At 45.0% G+C, this 21,654-nt stretch overlaps 1 protein-coding gene and 1 non-coding gene across 2 annotated transcripts in view; both read left to right on the top strand.

Moving 5' to 3' along the window:
* The window catches only part of LOC149345182 (tachykinin-like peptides receptor 86C), a 264,961-nt gene that overhangs the window by 234,031 nt on the left and 9,276 nt on the right, over positions 1–21,654 (top strand). The window contains exon 4 of the mRNA XM_089547383.1: positions 13,725–13,921. Within this exon, the coding sequence (XP_089403509.1) occupies positions 13,725–13,921 (197 nt within the window). The remainder of the gene's footprint in view (positions 1–13,724; positions 13,922–21,654) is intronic.
* TRNAT-CGU (transfer RNA threonine (anticodon CGU)) lies at positions 2,938–3,009 on the top strand. The gene has a single exon. It is a non-coding gene; the product is annotated as a tRNA-Thr (tRNA).

Below are 21,654 nucleotides of genomic sequence, written 5' to 3'. Positions count from 1 at the left end.
GTTCGAGATTATCGCAGACGCTTTCCGCGCCTTATCTGGAAAGTTCTTCGCCAGCTTTGAATTACAAGCGGCCGGGAGAGCCTGTGATCGCGTTCTTCGACGACCGCCGGGTTTATTTCTTTGTCGGTGCGAGCCACACCAACAAAGAGTTTCTTCTGGAAGCCTTTCGGTGCATTCCTGACTGCCGCAGCACCTTCGTACAAGACCTAAACGTTTCCGCCTCGCCCTAGATTAACGTCACAGATACCTTATCCGTGTTCCGTTGCTTCCGTCCCGTTCTTGTTTCGCTCTGATTTTTTCCAAACATGCATTCTCTCCAACTTGCCCTGTTCAGCCTCCTTTTCACAGATCCTAGACGATGCCTCCGGCACTCCGGTGGTGAACAAACATCATGCAGCGTAGACAGGTGGTCTCACAATTTGAATTCAAATCACATCAAATTTATTTCACAGCAAAACGTTACGAGGAGGACAGGTAAAAGCTGTGAAAACAGCTTGAGGAGCCCTGACCCCCTAGCACGCGGGGCAGCACAGAAGCGTGCGGCTAAGGAAGTACAATACGTTTGAGCTCGATCGCAAGCTCACCTAGCATAGCACGGCTTGCGCGGACGGTTATCAGTCTCGCAATGAAAAACTGACCTGAATCACTTGCTTTAACGTGGTGTAGACCTTTTCGCACTTGCCTTTTTGAACGCAGCCATATTTCCACTGGGCTGTGCTAACTGCGTTCTGATTGGTCGGTTTTATAAAGGCATCCACTGCGCATGCGCAGCACAGTCCAACACATATGACCGCACAATCAAACTTTAAACAGTTAAAGCTGTATAGACAAAAAAAAAGGAGAGCTTTGCTCTCGCGGATGCTTTCCCAACGTCAAAATATAACATTCCATCAGCTGTTTTAACATGTCATACGGAAATTCGCCGAAGCTGGTTGTCGCGAACTATTAAATTTATTCTCCGGCGCTTATTTCTTCGCGCCGCGCTGAACGACGAGAAATGGTGACGGCTGAGAATGCCTGCCACTGCTGTGCTTGTCTTGGCTAGATATGGACTGCTCATGCGAAAGCGTGAGATGGGCTGAGGATGTGAACGAATGACGAATTATTCTGCGTTTGTTACGAATGAGAAAAATCAACGTTACGCTCAGTATCCAGTTCATTATCATGGAGTGTTCGTGACACTTCTCAAACTACAGACGCTGTCCGAAATAAGGTACAAAGTTGGTCCAATTTTTAGGGGAATCCCCCGAGGTGGAGTAGATTTGTAATTAGTCACTGGCAGAGCGACTGCTCCGGTGAAGCGGTGGTCCCGGGTTCGAACCCCGGACCAGGACGAATTTTTCTTTAACTACGAAGTTTCTGAGAAAGCTGTATATCTTTCCTTTGTAGCCGTATGGCTGCGCTCGGGTGGACGTCACTGAGTAATTACTCCCTTATTATAAGGCCCAAAGTCTCCATCCCAAGATTTCCATTTCATTGGCTCTCGAAATTCAATTTTCCAGTCGCCATGCAGACGTAACAAAACACTAGAAAAGTGATATGGTGCAATATGAATCGACATGCTTAATGAGAGCCTTACGCATGGCACAATCTACCAGGCGTCCATGTAATGCAAATTGATGAGTCAGGCATGTACACGTCACACATAACGAAGCAAAAATTAGAGAAGTTTTGTCTAAATTCTAAAAGGTGCGAAAGCAGGACTGCATGAACGACGACGAAGACACAGAATTCTCTGTCTGTGTCTTCGCGCCGCGGATGGTTTGACAATGTGCAACGCGCAGCGTGAGAGTGCGTTGCAGTTTGACACGAGGCGTGATCGGCTGCGGCGATACCGTAGTGCTCTGGTGCCAGCGAAGCTGATCTGTTCGCGCCACCATGGGTTCGAGTCACAGTCACGGATATTTATTTGATTTATTTTTATTCGCTTCTTTCACTAGGCACAAACCCACAAACAACGCAAGATCTTCGCAAACCCACAAACGTCGCAAGATCTTGAAGGTTTATTAAAACGCAATGCAAATGAGTTATAAGTTTCTTAAAAAGTTAGTACAGTATGAAGTCCCAAAGTAAAACTGTCTGGGGAACCTCCCAACAGGTATACATAGGTAAAGTGCACAAGTTTGGCAGAGGAGCTGGAACAAAAGTATCGAATCAAGTTAAAACATATTACTATAATATGCGGCAATTAATAAGTTATACCATAGTTGGCGGGCATAATTTAACAAAAAAGACATAAAACAGCAAAGCATAAGGGCAAGAGAAAGAACACAAAAGACATAAGATAACAATGAGAGAAGCCACAGAAACCAAGAGGCACAGGGGATTTCTAATTAATTTATTTATTTTGTGGTGTTGATCAATTTATAATATTACTGAATATGTTATCGCTTAAAGCTAATTGATTAGAAAAGCAGAAGAAAAAACAACCACATGTCGCCGGTGGGATCCGAACCCACGACCTCCTAATTACGCGTCCGGTGCTCTAACGCTGAGCTACGGCGACGACTTTCAAACCTTCTTCTTTCTGGGGTATTTATGTTTACAAATAGTCTAACCTTGGGAGTGTTCACCAGCACCACCCACGTTCTTAAGCGGCGGACGTAGCACGTCCTGAGTTACTGCAGATGTGACGTAAAACGTCATCGAACGGCGAGGGTGGAAGCTTTGTGAGAACCCTCTTATGCTTCCTAAGGCATCAAGGCTGCTAGAACCGAGACCCTCGTTAAGAAATTAAGCAGACAAGGAAAGGGGAATAAGGGGCTCGTTATAAATATGAGAGAAGCCAACAGCCACAGAAATCAAGGGGCACAGGGGATTTCTAACTCAGGACGTGCTACGTCCGCCACTTAAGAACGTGGGTGGCGCTGGTGAACACTCCCAAGGTTAGGTTATTTGTAAACATAAATATCCCCGAAAGCAGAAGATTTGACAGCCGTCGCCGTAGCTCAGCGGTAGAGCACCGGACGCGTAATTCGGAGGTCGTGGGTTCGGATCCCACCGGCGACATGTGGTTGTTTTTTCTTCTGCTTTTCTAATCAATTAGCTTTAAGCGATAACATATTCAGTAATATTATAAATTGATCAACACCACAAAATAAATAAATTAGAAATCCCCTGTGCCCCTTGGTTTCTGTGGCTGTTGGCTTCTCTCGTATTTATAACGAGCCCCCCCTTTCCTTGTCTGCTTAATAAGATAACAATGGGCGATGAATACGTGCAGATATCATAAAACAGAAGCGGAGGGGAAAAAACATATTCCAGATGTGTAACAGTATGACCGGGTTTACCCATCGGAACAGTGTTTTCGCACTAAAATACAGGGGTAATTTATTTCATGACGATACTCCGAAAGAAGGGGCCCATAGCAACACGCTGCGTATATGTGGATACAGGAAGTCACTCGATAAAATGCACACGCACACGCACCAACACAAACAAACATATACTAATACAGCAGGTAACCTCGTCAGCGGAAAGTTTGACAGGGTCACTGCACCCCTTTTGCAGGGCAGCTACTTGCGCCAGCACAATCAAGAAAAACATTAAAAGAAGCTGCGCACACGGCCTCAATAACAGAGCACAATAAAATGAAACTGATTGCCTACAACAAACCTGCTGACTAGCATCAATACCTGATTTTGTTGTTTTTTTTCACGCAATTTCATTGATAATGGAAGCATTTTTGCCCCATAAGTGCCACTTGCATTGTGCATGACTGCTACTACTAGAGTACTGCTACTACTAGTTTCCTAGGCGCCCGCGAGAGGTGCTCCGGGGAGCGCCGTCGGCACAGAGCCGTCTTCAAGCTGGATGGGGAGGACCCTGCACGTCAAAACACCTATGTTCAGCGTAATCTGTCGATGAACGGTTTTCACGCATTATAGTGATTAATGAAGGAGAACCAAGCCCGCACATACGCTCATAAGACGCAGCTACTACGCGGTTGCGCTCTTTTTTCTAGCTTAGCTTTTCTTTTTTAGCCCGCCACAGTTACTTGGGCGCAGAACAACGCAGCGAGCCATGGAAAGGAAAATGATAGGTGTAACGTTAAGAGATCGGAAGATGGCGGAGTGGGTGAGGGAACAAACGCGCGTTAATGACATCTTAGTTGAAATCAAGAGGAAGAAATGGGCTTGGGCAGGGCATGTAATGCGAAGGCAGAGTGGATTCCAAGAGAAAACAAACGTAGCAGGGGACGGCAGAAAGTTAGGTGGGCGGATGAGATTAAGAAGTTTGCGGGGATACAGTGGCGGCAACTGACAAAGGACAGGGTTAATTGGAGAGACATGGGAGAGGTCTTTGTCCTGCAGTGGGTGTGGTCAGGCTGGTGATGATGATGATGAATTACTTGGGTGCTGGCGGCAACTCTTCAGTCGTCACTGGAAACGCGATTACCGCATCACAGCGCTCTTTTCGCTCATTTTCTCTCGAGTAACCAGCACCCTCACACACGACATGTTTCAGCGTGAAGCGCGGCGTAATTGCGAAATGCTTTCTTCGCTTCCTGTGAGGTGTTATCCGCCGTAAATACCAAGTTGATGGTATCCATGTATGCATGCGAAATTCATTCGTCGGTCACAAGAGCCACAGTGTCGGTGAACAGCGCTTGAAGGTGGAAAAAAAAGGGGGGAGGGGGGGGAACCCAGCACACACGCGCAGCCTACCTGAGCCCACCACCAGCCTTCCTCGCTGTTTACAGCGGCTGCTTCGGGGAGTGAAAATCGCGGCCGGCGACAAGTTCGGTGACGTCATACAACTACCACGGAGGCCCGAGAAGGTGTTCACTGCCTTCGCGATTACAGCGTCACATTTTTCTGAGTTCCGGCCATCATGTGCGTCCTTGACATAAACAGTAGGAATCCCTGATCCCTGCGGTGCTCAACAGACAAATCTTGAGGCGAAAAACAGCACGTATACAACACAATTCCAAACAACTGGGACACTTTGGCCAAAATTTTGCGCGTTCCTGCCAGAAATTTGCTGCTGGCGTTTTTTACTTGCAAACCAGACTAATTGTCTCTCTTGGGACTCGCACAAACAATTTGGACGAAAAGGTAAAATTTCCGAAAAGAAATAGCGGGCGGCGCCTGAAACGGGTAATTAAATCTCTCACTATTATATTTGCTACCAAGGAACCACTCAAGAGAGATGGAATTGTTTCCAGTACCTGTGCATCGCAGGCTTAATTTGCACTTCTGAATGCGGCTCACGAATCCCGGGGCTCCCTCAGAATCACTCGAGGTTCGGAAAGCTTCTGCGCAGAGTCAGACGAGGCCGGCACCGCAGAGAGTCTTGACAGCGGCCCGTCACAAAGGCACTGTCCTGACGCTAAGCGGTCCGGCACTCCAGAAAGTCGCACAGGCACTGATTATTAAATAATGGCTCCGCGGCCGACGACGGGGCTCCTCTCGCTGCCAGACTTCGTTAGCTGGCCAGAGGCAACGACGTGCCCTTCTGCTGTTCTTCGGGCGGTGAGCCGGCTTTCTTTGCGACGCTTCAAAGCTCTCCGTCGATTAGATTTGCGCACTGGGAGACACGTGCCTGATTACTCCAGCTCGTGCTGTCGGTGCGGCGCAGCAGGCGTGTCCCCCTGGCGTCGAAAACAGAAGCAGGGTGTTGCGTACACAAGAAAGTATTTGGGTTCGCACTGGAGCGCAGTAAAGCATGGTTTTTTTTGTTGTTGTTGTTAATCGTGGCCACTCTTAAGCCAGGAAGGCCGCGTTCGCGTCTTAAATTTTTAGCACTACCAACAGAGTACTTCCGTCCATATATATGGAAGTTGGCAGACGCTGAGAAATAGGACTGATAGGGTGTTTCCTGCCAATGTTTAGCGTGGCCCCCTTTTTAGCAGAAAACAAAGAAGAAAATCAGCGAATTCCGAAGAGCATTGCGCTCGAAGGTGGGTCCGCGGTAACAGTTCCTTCGAGCACAAAGGTTCTTTATGGAGATAAGAACCACCCGCAGTATGTTGCAGCGGCGCTTTCTCGTGCCATGAAAAAAATCAACATAAAAGCAGTGCTTTTATGTTGTTGTGTCCCCCCACTACACAGGCTTATTTTTTTTTTTTGACGTTACGTGTCTTTTCGTAGGCACAAGTGCGCGTTAAATTCAACTCTTTCACCGAAATCCTGTTCCATGTGCCAGCCGTCTAAATATAACTTTCTTCTTCAGACGTAAAACATGCAGGGAGTTTCAAAAGGATCGATAGGAAGTAAGTGCAAAACCAGCGGAAAGGACGCGTTCACAAGGAGAAGAAGTACACAGGACAATGCTTGTCCTGTGTACTTCTCCTCCTTTCAACGCGTCCTTTCCGCTGGTTTTCTACTTACCATGCACCAACTGGCCCAACAAGCCACGACGCTCAATAGGAAATTTCACTTGAACATATACAGGGTCTGTTCTGAAAGTAGTAGGACTGGTTTTTTCCTGGGCGAACGGGCGGACAAGAGGCGGTTCGCGCGTGCAGGATCGTTGAAGGGGGATATTGGGAATGCTGGGGAAAATCGGCATTCGGCTCACGGCCGTTTTAGAGAGCAGGTCGCTTGTACTGTGAACCCCCGTCGAAACGTCTCGTCACGCAGAATCATAGGGCGTTTACTGGATCAGCGATACGCGATAAAATTTTGTGTAAATCTTGGTAAAACGGGCAAAGAGACTCACTACATTATTAAAGAGGCCTACGGTGACGCTGCCATGGGTATATCAGGTGTTTTTTGAGTGGCAGAAGCTGTTCCGAGAAGGTCAGGAAAGAGTGGAAGAAGACGAACGCTCCGGACGCCCTTAGACCAGCAAGACCAACGAAAATGTGTAGCGAGTGAAACATTTACTGAACAGTAATTGTAGGATGAGTATCAGAATGATTGCTGATGACTTGAGCATTCCTCAAACCCAAGTTTTTTGAGATCGTGACAGAAAACTTAGCCATGAGGAAAGTGTGCGCGAAGTTGGTGCCGGGAGTGTTGTCAGAGGAGCAAAAGGCCAACCGGAAAGTGATCTGCCAGGATCTTCTTCATCATGTGAATGAGGACCCCGATTTTCTGCCCAGCACAAGGCGGTAACGATGCCTCAGCCCCCCTACAGCCCCGACTTGGCCCCGCCAGACTTTTTTCTATTCCCTAGAATAAAATCGACGCTCAAGGGGAAACATCAGTTTCAGTTTCAGTTTATTTCCCACAACAAGTACAGGGCATGTACGAGGTGTGGCGAGGATGACGGGATAAAAGCTGCGTCAAGGGCAGCTTGACTGGCCCCGTCTCCCCGAACAACATGGCAGCAAGCACGACAGTTTATAAGGACATAAAATATATATGATGGGAAGAATAACAAGGAACAAATGGAAAAAAACATACGAACAAGATAAGTGCAAAAACAGTGAATGAGTGCATTAGTTAAAAAATACAATCAAATCTTACAGTACAGGTTAGTTAATAATGTCGAGTAATTTTTTCTTGGTTAGAACCCGCAGCTGCTCTTCCGTTAGCTTATATTTGTTAAGTGTACTAGGCAGCCTGTTTCGAAGCATTTGGAGACCGTAGTTAGTACGTGATCGCGAAACGTGCCAATGTTCATGGTGGCGGGTGGAGCGAGATGACATGTTAATCTGCAAGTTTGCAACGGCTCGTAATGTTGTTATATTTTTATGGATTTCAGATTTCAAAGATGCCAGCAACTGGCGCTCATGAAGCGTGGAAATTTTAGTAATCGGTAGAGGCGGTTCAACAGGCCGTGACGAGGGAGCTAAACAGAATTCCGGTCCAGGCGTTCCTGGAGGCGTACGAAAACTGGAAAACTCATTGTCAGCAGCGTGTAGGTGCGGAAGGGTGCTACTTTGAAAAATTCTAATCGTTTGTACTATTCTCTTGAATAAATTTTATAGAAAAAAACGAGTCCTGATACTTTCAGAACAGACCCTGTATGTTACTGCGTAGGCGCGCAGAAAACAGAAACAAATTCTTATTACTCTATATATCACGAGGTGCCGCTAACAGCGCTTCAAGGGGTCCACTTCTTGGCAACTGTTGACTTTAATTTTTACACAGGCAGGCATCAGCTGTAATACCCGCATAAAGTATCCACCTGCGTACCTTGAGTAATACAGCCTTCTGGTGAGACCGTAAGTAGGGTTGTTTAGACAGGTTAATTTGAAATTTGTTTCTGCAATACCGCTTAAGTTAACTGAAGAGCCTGCTCATGTCCAGCGTGCCAAACAAGCTTAGCACTAGCACCAACGAAACACCATACTGGATGCAAAAAGGAGAGAATTCCACAAATGCATGTGCACAGACAAAAAGCAGAAAGTGTAGCCTAAGGGGAAATCAAACCCATTAAGTTGAAAGGCACCGCTGCCATCAATGTGATGAGATATGAAAACATCCCCATCAGCCCCGGTTACGTTCAGTGCAAGGAATTTCCAATTAGCCTCCTCCAGTCACATCACCCTAATCCATTAAGTCTCTTTAACTCATCTGCCTTTCTGCAAGCAAAATGTAATGCTTGTTTTCTCATGGAGTCTAATCTGTCTCACTAGGATGCCACCGGTTATCTCATTTCCGTATTCCTTGCTCCCCCCCCCCCCCCTCATCCCTTTTTTATCTTTTATAAGTCCAGCATCCCTGGACGAAATTTTTGCATATTGGAATACTTCAAGGTGCTGTTTGTAAATGTCGAAATTAATGGCCCGTTCTTCCGACGCGTAGCAAGACCTTTCTTTTAAGGTAATTGCAAAGCTTGCATCGAGCAGTCCAGACTGCCATAGAAAACCAATATGGAATCGGATATATTGATTGTTAAAGTGAAATCTCGCAATATCAGGAAAAACTGCGTTCGTAAACTCTTTCCAGTTGAAAAATACTTTTGTCGAGAATTGTTGGCTATGTTCCGCAAGGATCATCATTAACGCTTCTTCCTTCTCTCACATACGCAAGTCTCTTCCTCTCCATTTCCCGTCCACAGTTCGCCTGATTGTTGTCAATTTCATTTCAGGAATTTTCGTTAGCCTCCAAATTCACGCCGACAGGTGAGCACCGGCAGAATAGAGCCGCTATATGCTCTCCTTTAAAAAGATATAAGCAAGTTTCTGTTCATAACGTAAGTGCATCTATCAGATGCGCTCCGGTATAATCATCTGCCCTAGCAATTTCGTTTCTCATAATCCAGATCTGCAATCACTATAAACTTGGTCTGGATAACTGCACTGGGATACTATTTGCAATGCGTCACTACCTATCCTTAACTTTGCTTCTATATAAGACTATTAATATGTACTTTCAACACCGTCATCATCATCAGCCTGACTACGCCCACTGCAGGGCAAAGGCCTTTCCCACATCTCTCCAATTAACCCTGTCCTTCGCCATCTGCGGCCACCGTATCCCCGCAAACTTCTTAATGCCATCCGCCCACCTAACTTTCGGCGCCCCCTGCTACGCTTGCCTTCTCTTGGAGTCCAGTCTGTTGTCCTAACGACCATCGGTTTTCTAGTTCCTGTGAACAACCACTTTGGTGACGTCAAAGTATTTGGGGCAAGTCCGCATCGACGTCATTGGACGCAGCTGTAAATGCCGAACGGCTCCCCAGAGAACATTCAAAATCATATTAAATCATGTTCCCTTCAACGTCTGCTACTGAAACTTGCTAGAAGGCATCGCCTTACGGCCATGAAACCAATCATAACGCTCGTTCGCGTTCGAAATTTCGTGTCTGTACCTCTTAGACTCTTCGGCCTGGCTCGTCCCATTCCATGCCTCTGAATGGCTTTCGTACGAAGACGCTCAGTAAGAGCCGAGATGCTATGTTATCCTGCGTGGCATTGTTTCTTATCGCTATCCTCTCGCTCATTTTTAGAGAACTATAGTCAATGCAAAGTTGTGGCGATATGGGGGGCCTCGCACTTCCACTGCAGCGTCTTCGCTCGCGAATAGCGCACGGTTCGTGCTCGAGGGAACAAAGGGAGGGATGACAATGCGTTAACACTCAGATGCTATTACATTGCACTTGTAAATAATACACAGAGCGGACCAGCTAGCTTCAAAACATCAACGGCTTATCCTCGGAAGTAGAAAGCTACGTAAGAAGGGCTTCCAACTTATCGGCTGGGTCGACTTCAGCGGCGATGGTCAGAAGTACACTATAGTCAGAACGCACCGAGAATGGCGGCCGCGTGTTCTCGTGCGCGACGCATCCTTGGAGAAAAAGCCATTGCTGGGCATTTGCTGGGGGAGGTGAAGAGAGCGCGGGTTTGCTGCGCTCGCTTCGCTGCCCGGAACCAGAAGTGCAGCGCCAGGGTGCGGGATATTCCCATTCGCCTGCCGCAGGGGGCGACGAAAGCGTGCCGCCAAACCTCTGGCCACGTTCACACCAACCCGACAGACTCCCCCCCTCGGCACTGTTCCGACGCATGATGAAGATCATGGTCGGCCGCGTTGAGGCGAAGGGGAAAACCGGTTTTCCACAAAGTGGCTGTAGACATACTATATTCTACCATGTTCACGTACCCTTCCACAATGCCCTAAATATGGCGATAGGCATTACTGGCGACATTATTTCAAGCGGATATGCGTGTGTTCATGTGACTACATCCGGGGCTAACGAATGGGAGAGGCTTGGTAAGAGAAAGAAGAATGGTGAAGACGCCAGAAGGCGGGTGGGAGGGGGCTGAAGAGGGAAAAGCTAAACGGATAAGCGAGATAGCTCGGAGAAAAGGTTGGGTAGAATGCTTTCTCTGGACACCCGAGGACATTAGGGAGATGAGGCGTGCAGATAAGAAGAAAAAGCAGCAGCAGCGACGAAAGAGACGAACACAATGTGGAGTGGAAAAGAGTGCACGTAGTGTGCTCTTGTCCTTGGTCAGCCTTGACCTCTGCCGGTACGAGGGGGATCGCTACTATGTTTCTTGTCGCCCGCGCATGTCTGTGCAATAGTAGTGAACCGTAGCCAGGATGCAACCGCGATGCTTCTGAAACGGTCGTTGGGAAAGGAGCCTGCGGGCCTCGAATCCTCTTGCGAAATAAAGTTTTTCCATCCATCCTAAAGAGAGCGGCAGTGGTCGAGAGAGGAGCGCGCCAGCCTAACTGAGGCACAACGGCAAGCAGCATTACATAGGACAGAGAGGAAAGTGTGTAAACGATAGGACGAGAGAGCACGCAACCGCAATGGCAGGGAAGGCAGGCACCAACCTTGCGATGCGCGGCAGGGAATGCAAGAACAAGTGCAAAAAACTAACAAGCCCCAGCCGACCTTCATAATGCGTAGGGGCTGAAAAAGAGCACAGACAAGCTGAGATCTGAAAAACCTGGGCCATCCGGGATTCTGTGTCAGCACGCCACCTGCAGCCCTATCGAAGGAGAAAATTAATTGAAGTGCGGGAATCGGAGAATCTAGGGCATACATATGCGGGCTTTTCAAATGAAATTCAGTTGTCAGGGAAGTGTCGTCCTTTCCTGTGTGTTCTTTCGTTGTTGTTTCTTCTCTACTGCAGTTTATTAATAATGTACCAACTAGCTAAGCAATCAGCCAATTAGCAAGATAGTACAGGGCTGCATCAATGCGCGTAAGATGCGAGCAGCTCAGCTACTGCATATATCTCAGACGTGGGCAGTCCAGGTGAAACTGTGGGATATAAGTGCGCTATACCTCCAGCCACGGAAACAGCACCGCGTTGCGACAGTCGCCATACAACTGTTTAGTTTGCATATAACCTCATTTCCATTGGGAAGCACTTCAGTATGGCGGCACGTGCGTTGGTAAATATTTGTGTGAGTGTACGCGTCACCCAGTCCATCTAAAATTCAGCTCAAGGAATTCCTCCTACAGACTCCGCAAGCTGGTGGCCGAATATGCTTTGCTTTTCGTGACCGGGGATATTAATGTCAGTGTGTACCGTGGGAACCATGCGCGCCTGAAAGGCTGAAGCATGAAGGTGTGGACTCCACATTACACTGACACGTAACCAAACACGAACAATCGCACACTTTTAGATTGGGTGTTTGGGAACGAGTTTTGTAGCATCGGCCCTCTCCGTTTAGCCATGCGCCTAAGTTTTGATAGGCTTGTTATGTGTTTTGTCCGCTAATAAATTTCGAATGGTGCTGCAGGATGTGCTCTGGCGCTCTAGTAGCCCATAATCTGTCTGCAGTAGGGGCTGCAGCCGCTATTACTTTGCGCGACACGGCAAGGAACCGCTATTCTTTTTTTTCTCTATGAAGACTTCATATAGAAGCTCGTTACATCCTGCCCGTTTCTACACAACCTGAATGACGGTGTGAATAAAGGCTGTTGTCAGGTACCAAATTTACAAAAATCGACGCGGTTCTTTGCTCAACTAAAGAGTAACGTTGCTTGAATTGTATCACCAGTTGCCCTTGTATCTATGTGCTGGGAAACAGGGGTAAGCTAACAGATTTCTGACGTCACCGCTCTAATGTATATATTGCCGATATTTTTGTTATGCATGTTGTTTAAGCCGCTTCCTTTGTTTATTGCCGACGGCGCACTGCGACGCTACTCGTCGTTTGTCTCGTCCCTAATTCGACCAGGATGGCGACACCACGCAACCCGCTGTTGCATGTTCGATGCTGGCTCCACTTTCATTTAGAGTTATCTTTAACGATGGTCATCATGAAACCTGCCGAGTGCACGTGTAGCTACTAGTTTTCGCAGCTGGTGGGCTCAGTTTCTTCTGAATTCAAAAGCCTGCAAGCGATAAACAAGCGTTTTCCAGCGCATTAGTGCCCGACTTTGCCTGGATGATGTCATCGCTACGCGACTATATTCTGAACTTTCTTCCGCGTGCTTCTAAGCTTGTTCAGTGGAGAAAACAATTTTGCGGCCAAAATGCTCCTGAATCCTTACGATTTCTTCAGAAGTCTCTGCTTAGGAGTTTCCCGTTTAACTGCTCTCCTCTGTTCTATAGTGTTTTCCGTCTTTTGGTGTAGTCAGTGCAATAAAGCTGCCTACTCTGTTCCCTGCTTCAAAGTGTGCCGTACTCATTCACAGCTTTCATAACAGCGCGCCGCATTGCTAGCCCTCTGTTGGTAGCCCAACGGGGAATGATTTTTTTATATAAATGGTAACTTTTTATTTCCATCAGTGATGGGAGAGACTGCGGGCAAAGGTCACTTGAGCAACAAACGACTTGCCTGAGGCCCTGCAGCCTCCTTTGCACAGCAGGCAGCGATAGCAGAAGATATTCAGAATAGAAAATAATCAAAATAGTGCCCCTTCGCATGAAGCATTCACAAATTTAAACGTACGGAAACCTTAATCCTGAGTTTCCTTAATCAATATCTACTGCGAGGAGTGTGTTTTTTTATCCTTAATTATGGCCTTACGCTGCGTAGAATGAACTGAAATAAACCTCAGCGTGTTATTTCTATGTAGTTTGTGAGCGAAGTGCCCTGAAGAAAAGATGAGTACTGCGCGAACGGGACGTACAGGACAGAAGGACGAGGAACACAGACGACAAACGCAGGCGCAAACTTCCAACTGTTTTATTCCAGAACGAAAAGCAAACGCTATATAGGAGATGAACTTATACGCATAGCTATCACCCTGAAGCTCTGTGTATTTGACTCGTTGGTGTTGCTGTCGTTTTGAAGCACGCGTTTCACGTAAAACTTTAGAAGTGTAGAGCGAGCACAGCGCAAGCGTGCTGTGCAGTTTCGATGAGCAGTGCTGACGCAGTATAGGGGTTCCCCAGTGTCACGTGACCCGTGTATACGCAGGTGGTGCGCATGCTGTTCACCGTGGTGCTCCTGTTCACCGTCTGCTGGCTGCCCTACCACGCCTACTTCCTCTACGTGTTCCACCACCCGAGCGTGGTGCACTCCGACGACGTCCAGCACGTGTACCTGGCCATGTACTGGCTCGCCATGTCGCACGCCATGTACAACCCCATCGTCTACTACTTCATGAACCACAGGTATTCACTCCACGTCGCCGAACGCGTGGTCGGGTTCCGTATAAAGGCTACCTCAAAAAAACTTTGGATGCCCACATTATTCCCGCTACTCGCATGAAAGTGGTTACTTCGACAGAGCAGGTAGAGCCTTAACGTATACACCCGGCGTCGATCCGGTTAAAGCCTATTGAACTTCCGCTCAGATGACTAGCGCCTTAGATCACTCGCAGAGGTGGGTAATATAAACGCATTTGCAATTGAACTGAAACTTAGCCGACTTGGCGTCACCGGATTGGAATATCTCTAAATGCGTGCTTGCGTCAGCAGAAGAACAGTACTTCCCAGTAACCACCATTGACATTTGCCTTCCCCTCTCTGCCCGGCGTACAGCTGCTAAATTCACTTTTGGGACCCCGATGTCGTGTCTCGGCACAGAGCCTGGGCCATATCCGAGAGCTTTTTAACACATGCCATCTGCAAAATGTCTCGTCTTGGCTACAGCCGTCTCTGTGACATTCACGGGAAACATCCGCATTTAGTGACGATTTTCAAGCACTTCGGCGCCTCTCAGCAAGTTTCGCCTTTATTTTCCCACTTTAAACCTTTCATTAAACAGGATAGCTAAGCGGGCGAGTTGGTGATACATTATGCAAAAAACAGCGCGAACAAACGGGGACGCGGGGGGCAGCGCTTGTTCCTGTGCGTTCTTCCTTTCGTCCCCGTTTGTTCGGGCTATTTTTTGCATATTATTTCATTATAAAGTGCGCAAATATCAAATAGGTTTATATCTTAACGGTGCAGCACATAACTTCGTGCTTGTAAACAAACATGACAGCTTAGCCAGCACACGTCATATGTCATTCCTTTTCTCCCTCGTTGGTTCTTTGTTCTTTCATTAATGTATTCATCTCTGCAAGAACCGATGCGCCGATAGAACATTTGGGTTAAAATGTAAAAGGCGTGTCGGCTATGACGCTAAATCCTTGTTCACAAAACAAAGCCCGAACCGCCGCGGTGGTTCAGTGGTTAGGGCGCTTGGCTACACAGACCAGGATCCAGGCTCATTCCCAGCCGCGGCGGCCGCATTTTGGTGGAGGCGAAACGCAATGAAAGCGCCCGTGTGTTGTGCGATGTTAGCGCACATTCGAACCCCAGCGCTTGCGCTGTCTGTTCTTTCTTCATTATTCGTCTCTTTGAGCTGTTTCTTTTTCTTGTCTAAGTGTAAATCAATTCGTAGTCCTACACTCGGGCGTCTCTCATAGCCTATTTCTCGCTTCGGGACATTAAACCCTGACCTCCACAATCCAAAAAGCGAAACTCAAATGCCTTTCAGCAGTCGGCCCAGGGATCTCGCGTATGTAAAGTAAGAGATTACTGTCGCTGCTACTTAATTAGCGTTGTTCACACCAGCAGGAACATGATGCATTGAAGTGACAGCTAGTTCTTTTCTATGGCAATATTTATTTTATTTATTTAATCAAGTTACCCCTAAAGGCCCTCCAGAAGAGGGTATTACATAGGGGGGGTACAATCATAAGTAATCGCGATACATTTTAACAAGTAAGTGTAACAAAAAAGCGTTAATTAAAACATAAGGCATCACACAAAGAAAAATTGAACACTAACAAAAACAGCAAACATTTACACATTTCCGTCACAGCGAAGAAGCTCATGGAATTTTTTATTGCCAGTTTCTGTGACAATGACTGATGGCAAACTATTCCATTCAGTGATAGTACGGGGAATAAATGAATTGGCATGAGACGATGAATGACAGTTTACGCGTTTAACTTTGAAAGAATGATCACGGCGTGGAAAGAGAGCATCAGGTGACTGAAACAAATCACGGCGAAGGGATGGGTGGTGATAAAGCTTATGGAAAAGGGTTAAGCGAGCAAGTTTACGGCGATATGACAAATCTTCCAGTTCGGCACGTTTTTTTAATGCTGAAAGTTAGTTTAGTTTAGTTTATGGGGTTTAACGTCCCAAAGCCACGCACTCGGCTCGCAATGCTGAAACGCTTGTGAAGGGTGAGTAGTCTGAAAATATGAAACGAACAGCACGGTTTTGCAAGGATTCAATGTTAGTGATAACGTAGGCTTGAATAGGGTCCCAAATGGCCGCAGCATATTCGATTTTAGGGCGTATTAGAGTTATATAAGCAAGCTTTTTAATGTGTATAGGGACATATCTGAGGTTACGTTTAAGAAAACTAAGTGAGCGGTTAGCAGATGCTAGGTTGAGGTCGATATGGTGATGTCATGTTAGGTCAAGCTGAAGGTGCACCCCAAGGTACTTGTATGTTGATGTTAGTTCCACAGTATTGTCATTTAGAATATAAGTGGTTGGAATACGAGCTGTACGGCGAGTGAAAGATATTAGTTTAGTTTTAGAAACGTTTAATGTCATTAACCATGATGAGCACCAAGAGCTTACTGCGTTCAGGTCAGATTGTAGGGATTGGCGGTCACTGTCTGTAGTAATGTTACGGTAAATTACGCATTCATCAGCGAAAAGGCGAAGTCTAGATGTTACACAGGCAGGTAAATCATTAATATAGATTAGAAAAAGCAAAGGCCCTAGCACGCTTCCTTGTGGTACCCCAGATGTCACATTAGCAGAGGAAGAGTTAGAATTATTAACGGAGGTAAACTGAGTTCTAGATGATAGAAAGTCCTTAATCCAAGCGAGCACGTTAGGGTGTATATTAAGCTGTGCTAGTTTCAGTAGAAGTCTTTGATGAGGAACCCGATCGAAAGCTTTTGAGTAATCCAGGAACACTGCGTCGACCTGAAAGCCCGCGTCAAGTGATAGTTGTAAGTCATTAATAAAGCCAGCTAATTGGGTATCACAAGAAAATCCCTTGCGAAAACCGTGCTGATAATCGAAAATAATGTTATGATCTTCGAGATAGCTGATGACTTGGCTATTTATTTATTTATTCAAATACCCTAAAGGCCCTCTGCAAGAGGGTATTACATAGGGGGTGGGGGGCACACGAAACACACTAATAAGAATATGCGAGAAACAAAATAGTAAGAATAAACAATTTCAGCAAACATAGCAAGAAAACCACAAAATACGCAAACACCAATATTAGAAGTGGATTAAAGTTCGAATAAAGATAAGATAAAAGTGTGAAAATTGAAACACCGGGGGTTCAAGGATAACACAAAAAGAAAAAAACTACAATACAATATCCAACAAGATGCACAGGTATTAAATTAGTCCTGAAAAAAACAAACAGCTAACCACAAAAACGCACAGAGACGTCAAATTCTGATATGAGTCCACAGCATTTGATGAAATTGATCGGTGTTAACTTCAGTGGCAATATCTGATGGTAGGTTATTCCAGTCAGCTATGGTTTTGGGGATGAATGATTGTGCGTAATGGGCCGAGTGGCATGCTGGGCGTTTGACTTTGCAGGGATGATCACGGCGAGGAAAAATGACAGGGGGTGACTGAAAGAAGTCGTCGCGCAAACGATCATGATGATAAAGTATGTGAAAGAGATAAGCGGGCGTGTTTCCGTCGTAGTGATAGCGGATGCAGTTCGGCACGAATTTTTAAAGATGAAACACTGGAGTACGGAGAATAATCTGAAAAAATGAAGCGAGCAGCACGGCTTTGCAGGGATTCAATGTTACGTATAATGTAGTCTTGGCTCGGGTTTCAGATGGCACATGCATATTCAATTTTAGGCCTGATTAACGTGATGTACGCGAGTTTCTTTAGATGTGAAGGCGCTTGCTTTAGTCTGTGTTTCATGATTCCGAAAGTACGGTTAGCAGATGCAAGAGTAACGTGGATGTGATGATGCCATGTTAGATCCGATTGCAAGTTGACTCCTAAGTATTTGTACGTGGTAGTAAGTTCGACAACGTTGTTACCTATAAAGTATGAAGTTGTAATACGGGAAGAGGAGTGTTTAAATGACATGCACTTAGTTTTCGTATGATTTAGGGTCATTTGCCAGTCTGAACACCATCTGTTTATTGCGTTGAGGTCTGACTGCAATGCTTTATGGTCAGTGTCAGTAGAAATGGTACGGTAAATTACGCAATCATCGGCGAACAGTCTTACTCTGGACGACATGCAGTTAGGCAAGTCATTAATACAGATTAGAAAAAGCAAAGGGCCAAGCACGCTCCCTTGTGGAACGCCGGACGTGACAGGAATAAAAGGGGAGTTGTGATGATTAATATTTGTGAATTGAGTTCGAAATGACCAGAAATCTTTTATCCATGCAATGACTTGTGCGTCAATGTTAAAATGTTTTAGTTTCAGCAGTAGCCTGTGGTGAGGAACGTGGTCAAAAGCTTTAGAAAAATCTAAGAATATCGCGTCGACTTGGTTGCCAGCGTCAATACATGAAAGCAAGTCGTTAGTAAACCCTGCAAGTTGCCCATCGCATGAATTTCCCTTGTGAAAGCCGTGCTGGTATTTGAAGATTATGTTATGTTCTTCTAAGTATTTTATGATTTGAGAATGTATGATATGTTCCAGTAGTTTGCAAACGGTGCTAGTTAACGAAATAGGCCGGTAGTTAAGCGGTGATGAGCGATCGCCAGATTTAAAAATTGGTATAACCTTGGCTGTACGCCAATCATTTGGAATTTGGCCGGATGACAATGACTGTGAAAAAAGAGCGCACAAGATTCCCGAAATGCTTTGCGATGTACTTTTAAGCAACTTGTTGTTGAACCCAACGTGGTCAGATGCAGATGATACCTTACGATTATTAAGTAGTGATATGATACCGGACTCGCTAATATTTATCTGTGGCATGATGATATCGGAAAGTGTACCTATGTTTAGGCATGAAGTGACGTCCTCGCGGGTGAACACAGACGAGAATGCATTGTTTAATATTTGTTCACACTTTGACTCGGGAACAGTGGCGCCTGTGGTATCGGTAAGTGTTACATCTGGATGATTGCATGGATTTATTACTTGCCAAAATTTGCGAGGATTGTTGGTCAGCATAGATGATAGGTCGTGGTTAAAAAAGTGATGACGACTGGATTTAAGTAACTCTTGGTATTCTTTGTCGCACTGTTTGTATATAAGCCACGGTGAACTGTACGCCAATTGCCGGTGATTTTAATGTTGATATGAGTAGCAATTGTACGAAGAAAACAGATTTTGAAAATGTATTGCTATCTAATGGTTGTATAAACCATATTGTTTCTCCCACACGTCTAACGTCGTCCACGCAAATAATTCTAGATTTAGTAATAACAAATTATGATGCTAACCTGGTCAGTTCCGGTGTTCTCACTTACCCTATTAGTGATCACCTGCCTGTGTTTTGTAGCATAAAATTTAGTACTCGGGGAAACTTCCACCATAAAGTGTCTAATCTTTTTCAGCCTGTTACACCTACCCTCTTAGAAGCTTTTTATCATGAGTTGGAAACAGTTTGCTGGGACAACATCCTTCAGGAAACAAATGCGAACGTAGCTTATGACGCCTTTTTGAGTTTGTTTCTTTCGGTATACCAACGTCACTTCGTATTCAAACGCCACACGGGTAATAAGAGATGTCGAAAACCGTGGGTGACAAAGTACCTATTGAAGAAGATTGAAAAGAAAGAACGCCTGTTTAAAACATTTATGCGAACTCGTACAGCATCTGATCTCGCTACGTTCAAAAAATTTCGTAATGACTTGACTAAGCAGCTAAGAAAAGCAAGAGAACTATACTATCAGAACATGTTCGGTTCCAACGTAAAGCGGACTGACTTAATGTGGAATAGCTTAAATGCACTGATGGGTCGGAGCGAGAAAAAACAGATAGCTGAAGAAATTTTTTACGAAGGACAGATATTGAAAGGAGAAGAAATGGTAAATATATTTAATGACTACTTTGTTAACAGAGATTTTACTAAAAACCCGACAGCATCATACAAAACTTCAGGGCAGAAAAACTCTAGCACAATATTTTTTGAACCAACAGATGCAAATGAAGTGTGTTCTCTCTCTTTGAGTTTAAATAATTCTCATAGTGTTGATGCCGATGGTATACAAATAAGACCCGTGAAGTATGTGATACGTATAATTAGCCCCATTCTAGCGCACATTTTTAATCTCTGCATTTCTACCGCTGTTTTTCCAACAAAAATGCAAGTCGCCCGTGTGATAGCCTTATATAAGAAAGGTGATAAAAATGATGTATCTAACTACAGACCGGTGTCAATTCTTCCTGCCTTCTCGAAAGGTCTAGAGAAAATCATCCTAGATAGAATATCGCGCTTCTGCAGCACGCATAATATTATAACTACTTCGCAATATGGTTTTAGAAGGGACAGGTCTACAGAGCTGGCGCTGTTGGACCATAAGGAATATATTCTAAAACAGTTTGAAGAGAAATGTATTGTTGTGGGTATTTTTGTTGATTTTAGCCAAGCCTTCGATTATATTAGTCACACTATCCTTTTTGAAAAATTGCATCATTATGGTATACGGGGACATGTTTTGGCTCTGCTCAAAAGTTACCTATCAAATAGATTTCAATATGTCGACATAAATGGTCTCATTTCTCACAGCAAAAAAATAATTTCAGGAGTCCCACAGGGTAGCATTTTAGGCCCTGTCCTATTCAATTTGTACATTAATGATATTGTACACATCTGCTCAGATACCAAGTTCGTTATATATGCCGACGATACGAGTGCTTTGGTGCCATCACGTTCTGAAGCTGAAGGAATTACTAAAGCAAATAATGTTCTGCGCAAATTAGACTCGTGGACTTCCAGAAATAATTTAAAACTTAACGCAAACAAAACAAAGGTGGTAATTTTTCGACCAAAAAGTAAACAAATTTCGTTACAAGGAACCGTAATGTTTAGATCCGCAGCCATTGATGTGGTAGATACTGTCAAGGTGTTAGGGGTATATTTTAATTCAACTTTACAATGGAATAATCATGTAAATAGTATAATCAGCAAAATGAGCTGCATAACTGGAATTTTAAATCGCAACCGCTATACTCTTCCAAAAAAAGTTAAACTAATGGTCTATAACGCTCTCTTTGTCTCCCACCTAAACTACTCTCATTTAGTTTGGGGAACAACAACGAAAACTAATCTGTTGAAGCTTGAAAGGCTACAGAAAAAAATAGTACGAATAATTGAAAACGTTGAATACACAGCACCTTCTTCACATATCTTTGCTTCGCTTAATTTATTAAAAGTAAGAAATATATACGAATACAAATTATGCAGGCAGTACCGTTTAAGCGTCCAACGAAAGAGTACAGTTTTTACTGAAATGGCAGAATTAAGGCCCAATTATCCCACCTACAGCACCAGAACTCCAGAACGATGGAAAATTCCAAAATGTCGCACTGCCTATGGACAACAAACACTCCGGTATAATCTTCCGCGATTATTGAATGCTGCAGAAAAAGAAGCCGCTGATGTATCCAATATGTCTCTTCCAAATATGTACAAATATTTTGCTACTCATACTTTTCTTTTTTTGTGTGAATGAACGCACAGATCTATCCTTATGTTCAATTGTTTATGTTCGACTGTTTATTGTTCGACTGTTTATTGCCCCACTCTGCTGCTGTATACACTGTAAGGGGGCGGAGGATTTTTCAAGCCGCAAATGTACGGCTTATCCCTCCGCCTCCTTCCACTTCTTTGTGGAGAATAAAACTTGTATGTATGTATATATGTATGTATGTATGTATGATGAAAGACCGGATTTCTGGGCTTGCCTGTACAATCGCTTTTTTTTGTTGTT

The sequence above is a fragment of the Amblyomma mixtum genome, chromosome 5 (genome assembly GCF_055824585.1).
Source record: "Amblyomma mixtum isolate Tamu chromosome 5, ASM5582458v1, whole genome shotgun sequence".
Classification (NCBI taxonomy): Eukaryota; Metazoa; Arthropoda; class Arachnida; order Ixodida; family Ixodidae; genus Amblyomma; species Amblyomma mixtum.
The sequence above is the reverse complement of the archived record's forward strand: the minus strand, read 5'-3'. Positions and strand labels throughout refer to the sequence as shown.